General features: G+C 34.2%; 1 protein-coding gene and 1 long non-coding RNA gene across 4 annotated transcripts; one reads left to right on the forward strand and one right to left on the reverse strand.

Moving 5' to 3' along the window:
* The first annotated feature begins 4,686 nt into the window (after positions 1-4,686).
* LOC112027503 (ubiquitin carboxyl-terminal hydrolase 27) lies at positions 4,687-10,129 on the forward strand. Of its 3 annotated transcripts, none has more exons than XM_065770895.1 (11): positions 4,687-4,778; positions 5,002-5,319; positions 5,862-5,988; positions 6,534-6,634; positions 6,717-6,944; positions 7,381-7,449; positions 7,584-7,721; positions 7,911-8,048; positions 8,664-8,726; positions 8,876-9,217; positions 9,458-10,129. In XM_065770895.1, the coding sequence occupies exons 2-11, from the start codon at positions 5,041-5,043 to the stop codon at positions 9,707-9,709; spliced, it is 1,737 nt and encodes a 578-aa protein (XP_065626967.1). In that variant the 5' UTR covers positions 4,687-4,778; positions 5,002-5,040; the 3' UTR covers positions 9,710-10,129. The 3 variants fall into 3 exon arrangements, with proteins under 3 accessions (XP_065626967.1, XP_065626968.1, XP_065626969.1); XM_065770896.1 differs by having other exon boundaries at positions 7,584-7,712; XM_065770897.1 differs by lacking the exon at positions 7,381-7,449.
* Positions 10,130-12,228: 2,099 nt separating this feature from the next.
* On the reverse strand, positions 12,229-12,977 carry LOC112027495 (uncharacterized). Its single transcript, XR_010628015.1, has 2 exons — positions 12,796-12,977; positions 12,229-12,678 (listed from the first exon to the last, which is right to left on the reverse strand). It is a non-coding gene; the product is annotated as an uncharacterized LOC112027495 (long non-coding RNA).

A 12,977-nucleotide genomic window follows, 5' to 3' on the forward strand; every position in this document is an offset into this window, starting at 1 on the left:
TTTTTTTTTTTTTTTTTAATTATCTATAGAATCACTGGAAGTAAGCATATTAAATGTAATTAAATTCCTTGGTAGACTGGTCAGTGATCTTCAGCTTTAGGTAGTAATGGCACTTAATGTGTCATCATGTATACAACAAGCGTAGGCCTATGGATCTAGGTTCACTTTTTATAATGAAATCATGACTAAATCTATCTGAGGTTGAAAAAACTAAAACCTGTAATATTGCAGTCACTTAGGTTACTATTACATATGTGTAGATAAGTAACCTTGTAGTGTTAATTCTAGTGTCCTACATGGATTAAGTGTTAGCTTAACCATGTGTTTATAAGCTCTTAGGCACCCTCCCCTTGCAAGCTGGTTTTTAAGGGTGAGTTCTACCCATGGGTTCCTAACATTTGATATCAAAGCCAGCCAACATGTCAAGTAATCGGACATAGCTTATTGAGGATGAGATCAAATGAGTTGCGGCTTTGTGGTTGGGTCTCAAAGGGGGCGACCTAGAGGTTAGATTAAAATGGCTTACTATGTCATTGAATAACTTTTTTTTTTTTTTAGAAGAAGTCATTGAATAACTGATAGGTGAGTGGAGCCGCCAAAAAAAGAGAAAGCACTACCATCGGGTTGGTGTAGATTTATTATTGTTGAATCTGCAATGTCCTGTTCTGTGTGATTTGAGCTTAACAAGACATTTTAGCTATTTGGCAGTTGTGTTGGGAAATGGACTACCAAAATCTCATTTGTACTTTGGAAAAGGCAATAAAATTTCAAAAAACTAGATTGACAAGTTTTGATACTGGATGATTGTAGTTTTTAAATTTCCACTTGGCCAAGATACTTGAGGGTTGTTGATGTGTCTTGCTGATGTTATGATTATCTGAAGTGTTAGAAAGATGGAGAAAATGACTTGAAATGAACCAGGCTGTAGAGGTAGGGAAAGAATGGATGATTTCACCATGAAATGAAGCATATTTGTTACTGAGGGCTCATGGGAACCGACATTGCTTTAGTGGCCCTGCATTCCATGCTAATGTTTATAAATAGGGAGCTGTAGTAATTTCCCTTTCATCACATCTTGTCTCATTTGATAAAATACCAAAAGAAGGTTTGATGAATGATATAGCTGCTGCAGAGTTTTTTAATACTAAATTCTACAATGTAAGATAAACATTTGTGTAGTATCCACCTAAGCATATCAGAATATAGGTAAATAATATTAATTTTCTTACATGTTGCGGTTATGTCAAGTAGATGTCTTGAATCCCAAATGAAAAGATTTTGGTGGAACCCACAAAACTCAAGGTATATTGGCTTGGAAATCTGGGGATAAGCTGTCTTCCTAAGAGGGTTGGTGGGTTGGGGTTTAGAAAATCAAAAGATTTCAACTCAGCTCTCATCACAAGTATGGAAAGCTATTGAGAATGCAAAAAGATATTATTGTTAAAGGTGCTTGCTTTAAGATTGGGGATGGGCAATCAGTAAATGTTTGGTTGGATCGTTGGATTGAGGGGTTTAAACCAAAACTGAAGGATGAATCTGTTTCACTTGATCCAATGATGGTCTCAAGTCTGATTAATTCCATTAACCATACTTGGATAGAGAGAAAATTATCTGACTTGTTTGCACCTGAATCCATAGCAGCCATTAAAAGAATCTCATTACCTCTTTCCCCTAAGAAAGACAGTCTCATGTGGATCAAAGACCCCAAAGGGTGTTTTTCTGTTAAGTAGGCATATAGATCCATCCAAGAAATCCCTACCAGTGATGCTAGGGGTGTAAACTGGCAAAAAGTGTGGAAGTTGAGAATCCATGAGAGACTGAAAATGATGTTATGGAGAGTTAGCTCAAATTTGTTGCCCACAATGGACAATTGGGGCAAAGAATGGGAATAGCTGACACAGTATGTGTTTGCTGTAATGGGGAGAAGGAATCTGTTGTTCATTTATTTTTCCAATGCACTATGGCGAGAGCTATCTGGTTTGGGTCGAACTGTTACTACAGATCTGAGTTACTTAATATCAATAGCTGCCAAGACTTAGTAAAAGTGGTGACAGGTGACCTGGACTTTCCGGAGCATGCCCCTTTGAGAATAGCTATTACCTTGGAGGCCATGTGGAATCTAAGGAATCAAATCTTGCAAAACAAGGAGCTTAAGGTCAACTTGGTGAGTGTAATTGGCAACATGGATGATGGAACTAATGATATTGGAGCATATCAGATCAACAAAGGGAGATGGCAAAAACCTCCTCCAGGTACAATTAAAATCAACATTGATGCCGCAGTAAACCCAGATTTTACAGCTGTTGATGCTGTGGCAAGGGATGATGGGGGGGAAATATTAGAAGCTTGGGCTAAGAAACAAGTATACTGTGATGCTATTGAGGCAGAGGCTGCTGCATTTACTTGGGCTTTAAAGTTAGCTTCCTTGGAAGGTTACAAGAAGATCATGAATGAAAGCGACTCAAAGCTTTGTATAGATGCTTTAAGCGATGACTGTGAGAATAGTTGCTGGAACATTAGAACAGTACTTGAAAATGTATTGTATCTTAAGAGTTCTTTTCCTTAGCTGCTCTTTTTCTTGGGTTAAAAGGGAGTTCAATGTTGTTGCTCATGCCTTGGCTAAGGTTGTCTCTCTCTTAAACAGTTAAACCCAAGTTTCTGTTGTAATGTTTCTTCCTTGCCTCCCTCTGTTTTGGATGCTTTGAAGTTGGATTTGGCTTCCTGTTTAGTTTAATAGAAATGTTGTCTTAGCCAAAAAAACTAAAGAAGAAGAAGAAGATGAAGAAGATGTCCTCTCTTTTTTTTTTTACTCACAGTATATAATATAACATAACATGGTTTGCTCTATGTAAAACTCTGATTATAACTAAAAAAAAAAAAATCTCAACATGCGTCAATACACACACACACACACACACACACATGTTAATATTTAATTTCAAATTTGGTATTGAATTATCTTTTTCAGTTTACATCAATCCATGGTGGCAGGTCCAAAGTCCTAATTCCTACATAAATTGTGCTAGTCAATTCCAGGTAGTGATATTTTGTTGCTTGTAAAAGTCAGTACGAAACCTTGCTTCACGGCATATATGACAAACTCTACTCTGCAAATTCCTGTTTTGGATTCTGGAATCAAAAGCCTCATTCAGCAGCTCACACTCACAGTATTTATTCGTTTAGTCTCACATTATGGAAAAATTTGTCATTTACCGCTATGTACGAGATACAGGTTCTGTGCTCATAGAGCAGATAAGCAATAACATCGACTTCAAGCCGAGTGTTATTGAGTATTGAGATGAGGGCACATTTAATGGGGCTTTACTTTGGTGGAGAATGCAAAGAACTAGTCCCTAACAAGTGAAAATTCTTTGACCTTGTCTACGAATTTTAAATAAGCTCAAACATTGCGACAAAAAGGGGGACCAACTTAAGCATGCAATCTAGTTTAATAATAAACATGAGCTCAGTTTATGTTCAAAATATAATTAGATGAACAACTTTGAATCTTTAATATTTGTCTCAATATGACAAATGTGTTTGTTGTATCTTTTCAAATAATTTTTGTTGCTTGTTCCTTAAACTCTTGAATTCAATGTATTTTGGTCTCTTTGTCATCTCATTTCCCTTCAAATAGGTTTGTAAACAAGTCAAGTTAAGCTAAGTATTAAAAGTTCAGAAGTGTTCAATAAATTTTATTTTGAATACAAGTCGAGCTTAAACTTATCGCTAAATTATATTATATGTTTAAGCTTGGTTCATTTTTTTGTCGAATAAGCTTGAACTTATTGATGAGCTACTTGATTAACTTATTTATTCTCATATATAGTAAACACTATGAATAAAATTTGTTATCCTTTCACAAATTTATTTTAATTTTTAGTAACTAAATTATAGTTAAAAAATTTTCGATTAGTTAAATAGATAGAATGATTTTTGTTTATGAAATATTAAAGTTATATTCACAAACCTTATGTAGTTAAAATATATATAATTCTACAAAATTGATTACTTATTTATTTATAAATTACAAATTATAATTTGATATCTAATGAACTTATTTAAAAACTTACATAATCTAAATTCAAATACATATAAGTATTTTTTTTAACATATGTACGTATTATATAATACTATATATAATTTAATTGAGTCTTGTACTCATAAGCAACACTTGACTACAAGCTTTTTGTGTGTGTGTGGAGAAAGAACTACAAGTTGTAAAGCTCACAACCAAACTTCCTCTTAAGAATTGAGTGTTTTTTTTTTTTTTTTTTTTTTTTAACTCAAGCTTGATTATAAAGCTTGTCCATTGTCCAACGATCAAGTTTGTCTACCTATATTTTATTTAGAGTATTGGTAGTCATACATTTTTTGTTAACGCTTACTTAACATACACTATCATATGATTGAAAATCTCATTTCACATTTTTAATTAAAAATCATGAAATCGTATTTAATTTCACAATTTTAACCAAAATCGTATTTTTAAAACATTAATATCAAAACATCAAAAGGCAATACGCGCGAAGTGTGTAATAATATTTTACCTTTTATTTTCATGGTTTCACTTTTCCCCCCTCATTTGGTTGAGGAAAAAGTTACTGGGCCAAAAATTGTTGGGCCCAACAGGCCCAAATTCCAGCAACATTCTTTGTCATTCCATGAAATGCATGTGAAATGCACGTGATCAATCTGCGCAGAGAGAGAGAGAGAGACAGAGTGCCAGCTTGCACGGAAAAATCTTCGAGGGTTTTGCAAAAGAATCCATGAACTAAGTACTCTACTACTCATTCTATTAGATCACTTATCTGGGTTTTTTTTTTTTTTTTTTTTTTTTTTTGGATTTGTAATTCTGTGTTTTTATTTTTATTTTTATTTGACTTTGTAAACTTAAAGCTCTGTATTTCTCATTCTTAAATTGCAACTCTTTTTAAGTTTTTTTTTTTTTTTTTTGTTGGTGTGCTCTCTGATTCTTTGTGTTTATACATTTTGTTACAGATTCAAATACAAATATACTGACATATTGGTTCAAATAGAATGAAAATTGAAGGAGGCATAAGCCTAAAGACAATACTTAGTAATCTCAGACATGGGTTTAGGACTTTGTCTCATATGAACTGGGTTTCATCTTCTGGGTTTCACTTGGCTGGTCTTTTGGGTGTTGTTGGTTTGGTTTTGGCTATAAGAGATGGTAAAGTTGGCAACTTGACCAGCTTACCTTGGTTTTCTGAGAGACCCAGTGGTTCAGAGAAGAATTGGTTGGTACCAGGGTTGCAGAATCTTGGTAATAATTGTTTTCTCAATGTAATTTTACAGGTATGATTACTTTTGAGTTAATGTGTTTCTTTTGTTTGGGCAAAAAAAAAAAAAAAAAAAAAAAGACTGTTAAGTACCTTAGGTTCACCAAGTGAAATAAACTAGATGGTTGTATTGACCAATGCAGCAAAAACAATGTTATCTGTTCCAAGGATAATTAAATTTAACTTTGTAGTTTATTGGTCAATGCAATCACTTGACTAATTTCAACTGAATTCAATTGAGGAACTTAAGGTGCAACACCTAAAGAGCTGTACTTGAGTTTTACTCATTTTATTTTGTTTTGCTTCGCTTAATTTCTGTTTGGTTGCTGAGAAAAATTGGAAAGGTGGGGGGGGGGGAAGGGAAAAAAGGAAGAGATACTTATTGTAATTGGACTTCTAATTTGGTTATAAAACAATGGGAAATTTATGATATTCAAAGTTAAATTTTTTTCTTTCTTAGTAACCAAACTGAATATAATTGTAATTTTATGTATTAGAGGACCTAAAATGGTGATATCTTCTTTTTGTTTGGAAACTAAAATTTGGAGAATCTGTCAGGCTCTGGCTAGCTGTTCATACTTTCAACCTTTTCTTCAAAAGGTTATAGAGGAATGTGAATTATCCATGGATGAGGAACAGGTTGCAAACTTGCCGCTTACAGCTGCTTTGGCTGCTTTATTAGAAGGTAAATTTAAGATATTGTGTATCATCTGAATTGTGTTTAAAGTGTTCAGTAGGTAAAGATTGGCATGTACTTCAATCCTATGTTGTACCACTTTGTTTAATGAACATAAAGCAATTTAGTCGTTTGCAATTTGTGTTCCCATTAAATAAATTTAAGTTGAATTGCCTTTACAGTGAAACTCTGCTATTTATGCATCAAATTACATTGAACTCTTAAATTTTTTTGCTTTTTGATTAAAATGTAACCAGCATTACCGCATTTTGATTCTTTAAAAGAATATGAAAATCTACTGATTAAAAGATTCCTAGTCATCTTGGATTTCCTGGATTACATTGACCTGGACAGTTGCCACTTTATGATGACAACAATTATATTTTCTTCTCTCCCAACTTTGTTTTCGTAATTTTTGCAACTGTTTCTGAAAATTTTTCAGGGATGCATCTATCAGTTCCAGACTTATGATTTGTTAATGAAAGTTGTACAGTTCTGTGAACAAATTTTACTTGGTGGGTCTAATCTAACTAGTGAATGGTCCATATCTGCAGAGTTATGTGAAGTTGGTGGGGGAAGAGTGGTATTGAGTCCACGGAGACTAATGCTAGCTATGTCTCATCACATTCCAAATTTTAATCTGACTGCCCAGCAGGTGCGGTGGTTCCCTTTGAATGCTTTAACAGCTTGAGCTCTTTATGATCCAGAGCCTAATTTTCAATTTCATGTCCGTGTAGGATGCAGCAGAAGCGTTCCTTCATCTTTTGTCCTCTTTAAGAGAGGAGTTTTCAGATTGTTATCTTCCAAATCAACGTTCTTTAGTTGATGTTTTTGCTTCTAGTTGTAGGATTCTCATTCCAAAGAGGGAGGATCGGAGTGAGCAGGAAAGATGGCAGAAGCACTTCCTTGGACCATTTGATGGAATTCTTGGTAGCATCTTAACTTGTCAAAGCTGTTCATCTCAGGTTCATGCGGCCTTCGCAAAGAACAACTCTAATTGAAATGCTTTAATTTTTAAAGGCTTATTTGATTCACATGTCTGTCTCAGTTTTGCATGCATAAGCTATGTTTGGTATGCATCCAAATTAGATAACTCTGTTTATTGTTTTGTCATTTGTGTGTTCATGAAATAGAACTATGCGATGCATTTTCACTATCCCATCCATCTTGAGTTTTACTTAATTTGTTCCTTAATTCAACCAGTTAGGTTTGTCTTGGGTTTGGGAGAGCTAGTAGGAGCAAATATCTTACAATAGCATTTTTTTTTTTTGCACATAAACTTTCCAAGCAACTATTTTAGTCTCGTACATCTCCTTTCTCCTTTTTCTCTCTTCTCATTTGCCAATTTGTCAGTTGTCCCTCTGAGTCTGTGTTGTTTATTTTTCTTTACTGATTTTGCAGATCTCAATGAGTTTTGAATCTTTTCATAGCTTGCCTCTGTCACCCGTGCTCAATAATGGTTCCACCATTGTATGTTAAGTGAAGATTTTACTATTTAACATTGTGTATGTTTAAGCCCATTACTTGGATTTCTATCCTCCTGGTCATTTTTTTCTACAATGGTGGTGCTACTTTTTATGACTGTTGTTTCCACGAAACACTAGATGGTTGGATGTACTTTGGAGGATTGCCTGAAGCAGTTCATTGTTGCCGAGCACATTGAAAATTACCACTGCAGCAACTGTTGGCATATTGCTGGAATAAAGTATTTGTCTTCAGTAGAGGCAAATGAGGTAATCAATGTGAGCAGTCTATTTATACCCCAATCATAAAAGTTTAACTTTCAGGTCTGTTTTACCTCATGCAAGAAATGAAGTGGCTTCTTTATGTTGGTCCAAGCGTGGATCTTGAAATTTTTTTGACTTTTTAACTTGAAGCAATTGACCTCTATTTATGTTTAACTTTGTGGTTTTTGCGCATTTGTTTTTCAGATGGAGATTGAAAAACTTAGGAGATGTAGTGAGCAAGAAACCTGTGACTGCCGAAGACTTCTCCGTCTTAAAACACTACCGTGGTCAAATAAGTTTTCATATACGCTAAAGCAACTAAGTCTTGTTCGTTGTCCAAAGGTACACGTTCTGATCCCTTTTTTTAGTAATGTAACCTAAGACACTTCTCATCTGTCAACATGACATGGAAAGATATTGTAGAGGTGGAACAAAAACTGGGAATGGCTTACTGTTTAGGTGGTTGCCATGAGACTGTAGGATCAGTCTGGCTGGAAGTCATTACACCTATCAAGGACTGGATTTTCATACATTCTTTAGATAAAATCCTTGCTCCACACAGATTGAGCAATGTGTCTGCCTGCTAACATGTGCATGGGTAGACTACTTTGCAAGATCTATAAGGGAGGGGAGGACTTTGAAAACCCGGGTGAGGATGGACCTCTTTTTAGACATTAAAAAAAAAAAGCAGCTGGAACTTCCTTATGACAATTAAAAAAAAAGGAAAAAAGAAATAGAGAGAGAAAAGATTCTGTTGGAACCAGGCATAACCTAATCCATGAAACCCTGCATTAAAGTACACCAAAAGGCTGAATCGAAATCCCTAGAAAAGCCTAAATTCTATCCCCATAATTTTTTTTCTTTTCAATTTTGGGTACCACACCCAAGTTATTATCTATAAAAATGGGTTTTGCTTTTAGTATTTGAACTTTCGTCAATATGATCTTATACTTGCAGATTCTATGCATTCTTCTAAAACGTGTATCAATAAATATGTTTGGAGAGCCAGTCAAACTTCAGGTAATTGAATTTCCTTTCTTTTGTTATACTTGATCCCTTAATATTTTCTGAATCTTTTCTCTCTCTATTTCTTTTTCACTACACTTTTGAATAAGTAGCACAGAAATGTTCCTTGCAAAGAAATTAAAACTTCTTGCTGATGATTGTAGGGCCATATTTCTTTTCCATTGAACTTAGACCTGCTACCTTTTATTACAAGGGGGGTTGGAATAAATAGCTGGGGAGAAATTTTGCCAAGAAAGCAAGTGAAGTTACAATATGAGAAACCAAAACCTCTTTCCAATCATTTCAATATGCAATTTGATACAAGAAAACTGAATTATATCTATGGGCTTATGGGAGAGGATGTACATTCAAATGAATTTGCTTCAGATGAATCTGAACGCATGGTAAAATTACATGCTGTTAAGGGAGAATCCAATATGGCCCAAACTGAAGGATGCTCAAAATCCATGTCTGCAATCATGCATATGCAATCTGATGATGACAAGGTAGGTTGAGGTTTGCTAATACTGGTATCTATGGGCTTAATATAGAATCTTCTAGAGTTATTTTTGTGCAATTGACAACAATTTACTTGGCACTCCAAAACCTGTTAAACCAATGGTAGACATTGGTGGCATATTTTTGCTTTCAATTGATGAATTTCAACCTATCAAGTTCAGTACTTGTCCAAAAAGAAAAAAACCCTTCAAGGTCCAGTCCTTTTTAAAGCATATGTATTGGTGCAGGTGACTGTCCCCCCAGAAAGTTGTTTATACCGACTTGTTTCTGTTGTGGAGCACTTTGGAAGAGCTGGTAGTGGGCATTATACTGTTTACAGAAGTGTGAGAGCTGATTCATATAAAGAAGTTCCTGATGAGCAATTTGAGCCTGCTTTCATGAGTTGGTTTTGTATTTCAGATTCTGAAGTGCATAGGGTCTCAGAAAAAGATGTTCTTGATGCAGAGGCTAGCTTGCTCTTCTATGAGAAAATTGTCTAAGGCTGAAAAATTACACACTATATCTATTTGTTGTGAAACTTTCATTTTATATCAGAAAGGCCAAGTGCTGCTGCTTTGATAACGAGTCCATAGAAGGCCCTTCAATCTACCAGAGGTTGTGCCATGAGGCATTTGCAACTTGAAGAGGCCTGGAAAGTTGAAGGTTCAAGTAGAAAATTCCATACAAAAAAGAGAGAATAAAAAAGTAGAAGATTCTTAACTGGAAGAACGAGTATAAAGCCTTGTTATTATTTATTGTTGCTGCGGGTACATCCTTCTTAGCACAAGGAGTATAAAGCAAACCCTAAATATTTTCTTTTTTTGTAGTGTAAATTGTACATTTGATCCACTGTACCCTTTGGATGCCATGTTACAAGTGTGCTATAATGTTTCTGACAAAAGAAAACTTACCTTCAAACCCATCAATATTTTTTTGATTCATAAGTCACACTGTATCCAGTAGGTCTTAATTGCTCATTTTGTTCCCCCACGCCCCTAAAGTATGTTTGAATAATGCTAGGGATGCAACAATAGCTTACGTGACTTGTTGTGACTAGAGCAATATCACTTTCACTTGAGTCTACTCTATTATACACTAATCACATGTAGGAGTGGTGAGAAAAGTTGTCCCTAGACTTGTTGCTGTTGAATTGATGCCATATCCCACCGCTCATATTATAATCTACCTTTGAACCGGAGTGACCAGGGGTTCCCAGGAAGCTGTGTTTCAGATTGGTCAGTGGCGTCAAAATTCAATTTATTGAATAGCCACTTCTGTCTGAGAATACATGAAAGTGTAAAAGCGATCAGTTTTTTACAGGCCCGAATACTGCTCCATTTTATTTTTGCTGCCCAGAAAAAACAGGCAGAGATGAAGTCAAGGAGTTTCTTAAATATATAAGCTTTTTGCTATTTCTCTAGCCACATTTTTCATTTCAGAGACATTGACTGAATTTCAGCATCTAGGGATGACGATGAGTGAACCCAGTGTGAAATAGAATGTCTAAAACTTGATTTGAATCTTAATTTGGATTTGATGCTCTCCAGTTAAACACAACCTGACACCATTTCGCGCTTAATTATCTTTGTCCAAAGTCATTTTAACCTTTGATAATCGAATACCTAAACAAGTATGTTTACAGTAAAAATCATATCATATGAATAGTTTTTATACAAAACCATCTGTGGCATAAAAAATCTTGAACCTAATTAAGATTAACTCCAGCTATTCCATCATTTATAGACCCTTTTCATTAGTGACCAGCCAGGTTAGGTGACCCATTAAACCAACCCAGATTGCAATTATCTTAGCACATCAGGTGAAACAAAGACTAACGATTAATGTGACTGTGAAACCGTTTTGTTACAATTCACATGATTATAATTAGAAACTAGCAGAAAATTATTGTATTGTAGTTCACAACAGCTTGAAATGCTGAATATGATCAAAGCAGCATCAATGTGCTACTGCATGAAAAAATCACAATGTGTACACACACATAAAATTACGTTGACAGCATTTTATTTGGAAGATATGTCGAAGTCAAGAAGTTTCTCGATAATTAATGTTAGAAAAAGGATTGAATATTTTTAAAACAAACTTTGTTTTAGGTAAGGAAGTTATATCTAAAACAGCAACAGGCTGAAGAAAGTTTTCAGAGAATCAGAGTTGATTTTTTTTGTTTTGTTAATAGAAATATTTTGGAATCGAAACCCTTTTTTTTTTTTTTTTTTTTTTGGAGAGACTGAAACCAAGGTGTTTGGTTTGTGACTTTGCAGTGATCATTTTCATTACTCAGTTTCACCATCACAGACACATATATAATTAAAATAATATGCATTACCTGACAAAATTTCATATGATAAGCTTCCATATAAGTAACTGTGCATATATAGCATTGTTATGAGCTGAATTTCCAAATAAGGTAAGAAAAGAGACAAGCTTTTCAAAGCTAAAGAATAGAAATTAAAAATTTCTAAAATCTTCAATCATATTTTAAAGGGAATCATTTAATAACCAATGTCAATTAACAAAATTCTATGTAAATAGTCCTAAACATAGGAAGAATATCTAAAAAATAATCTTACTTGATATATATATATATATATATCTTGTCACTCTAATTAGGGATGCATTCATATTCATGTGAAAGCACTGAAAGCAACCTGGTTTTCAAATAATAAAAAAATGGAAATAATATATATATATATATATATAATTTACTATATAACAGACTGCTAGAAGGAATTTAATTTCTAGCCTTATGACTACTGTTATGATGTTGGCTTGAGCCCTTTGCGAAGAAGCATCTATCCTATTGGCTGTGTAGTAAGGTTTGCAGAAAGCTTGATTATCTGTTTAGAGATTCCTTCAATGTAGATTGCTTATATATTGCAGTTTGCAATAGGTTTATGATAGGTTGAGGAATTAGTGTTTGGTTCTCTTGCTTCTAGGGTTTTAAAAGAAGCTTTAAAATTTTAATTTGTGCTGTTTCTTGTTCAAAAAGATTTCAATTAAAAAACAATTATAAGATAATTATATTATACATCCACTTAGTTATTGATAAACCCTTATACAAACTAACACATCTGTGTAGCATGTTACAGTCAGCTTTTCTATATAAAACTTTCCATAACCCTAGTTTGCAAAAGATCCAAAGATAATATATATATATAGTACCAGATCTATTTCCCGCTTACATTTTTACATGACCAATTTTTTTCTTCCCAATCACATTTCTGCAATATATATATCAAGCTACATATGCGCTCAAACTGGCTATACTAGGACATTAATAACTAAACCACTGCTTGTTTAACAAAATTTGCATTTTAGTTATGTATTGGAGGCTTCCTTCTTGCTGGAGTGTAATCCACATCAACTTCCGGAACCCTCTCTTCTTTAGGGGATGATGGACCATCATGGCTCATCTGGGATCCTTTACTTACCACTCGCAAATTGCGTGCTGCTATCAAATTAAGAAACAAAAAACCCACAAAAAAAAAAAAAAAAATTAAGAACCATTATTTTAGTTTCATTGTTGTTGAAATATAGTCATGTAGGTTATGGAGAAGAAATTAATTACCTCTAGTTGTGGTAGAGAAAAGGCAAAGAACGATGAAGGCCACAAGAATAAGGCGTTTGCATGGTACTGCAGCCATCTTAGAATCTGTCTCTTTTTTTGTTGAACAATTCAATTTATCTCTATGCTTAGAGCTTCTTCATTTTACTCTCTTATATATTCAAAAACTAGTACTTATAATTACC

Source organism: Quercus suber, unplaced genomic scaffold (genome assembly GCF_002906115.3).
Source record: "Quercus suber isolate HL8 unplaced genomic scaffold, Cork oak 2.0 scaffold_37, whole genome shotgun sequence".
Taxonomy (NCBI): domain Eukaryota; kingdom Viridiplantae; phylum Streptophyta; class Magnoliopsida; order Fagales; family Fagaceae; genus Quercus; species Quercus suber.

What these genes read in the sequence shown, in the direction of transcription:
- LOC112027503 (XM_065770895.1), top strand. Translation starts at nt 5,041, where the DNA reads ATGAAAATTGAAGGAGGCATAAGCCTAAAGACAATACTTAGTAATCTC. An exon ending in TTCTCAATGTAATTTTACAG is followed by an intron (nt 5,320 to 5,861) that starts GTATGATTACTT and finishes AGAATCTGTCAG; the next exon opens with GCTCTGGCTAGCTGTTCATA. An exon ending in TTAATCTGACTGCCCAGCAG is followed by an intron (nt 6,635 to 6,716) that starts GTGCGGTGGTTC and finishes ATGTCCGTGTAG; the next exon opens with GATGCAGCAGAAGCGTTCCT.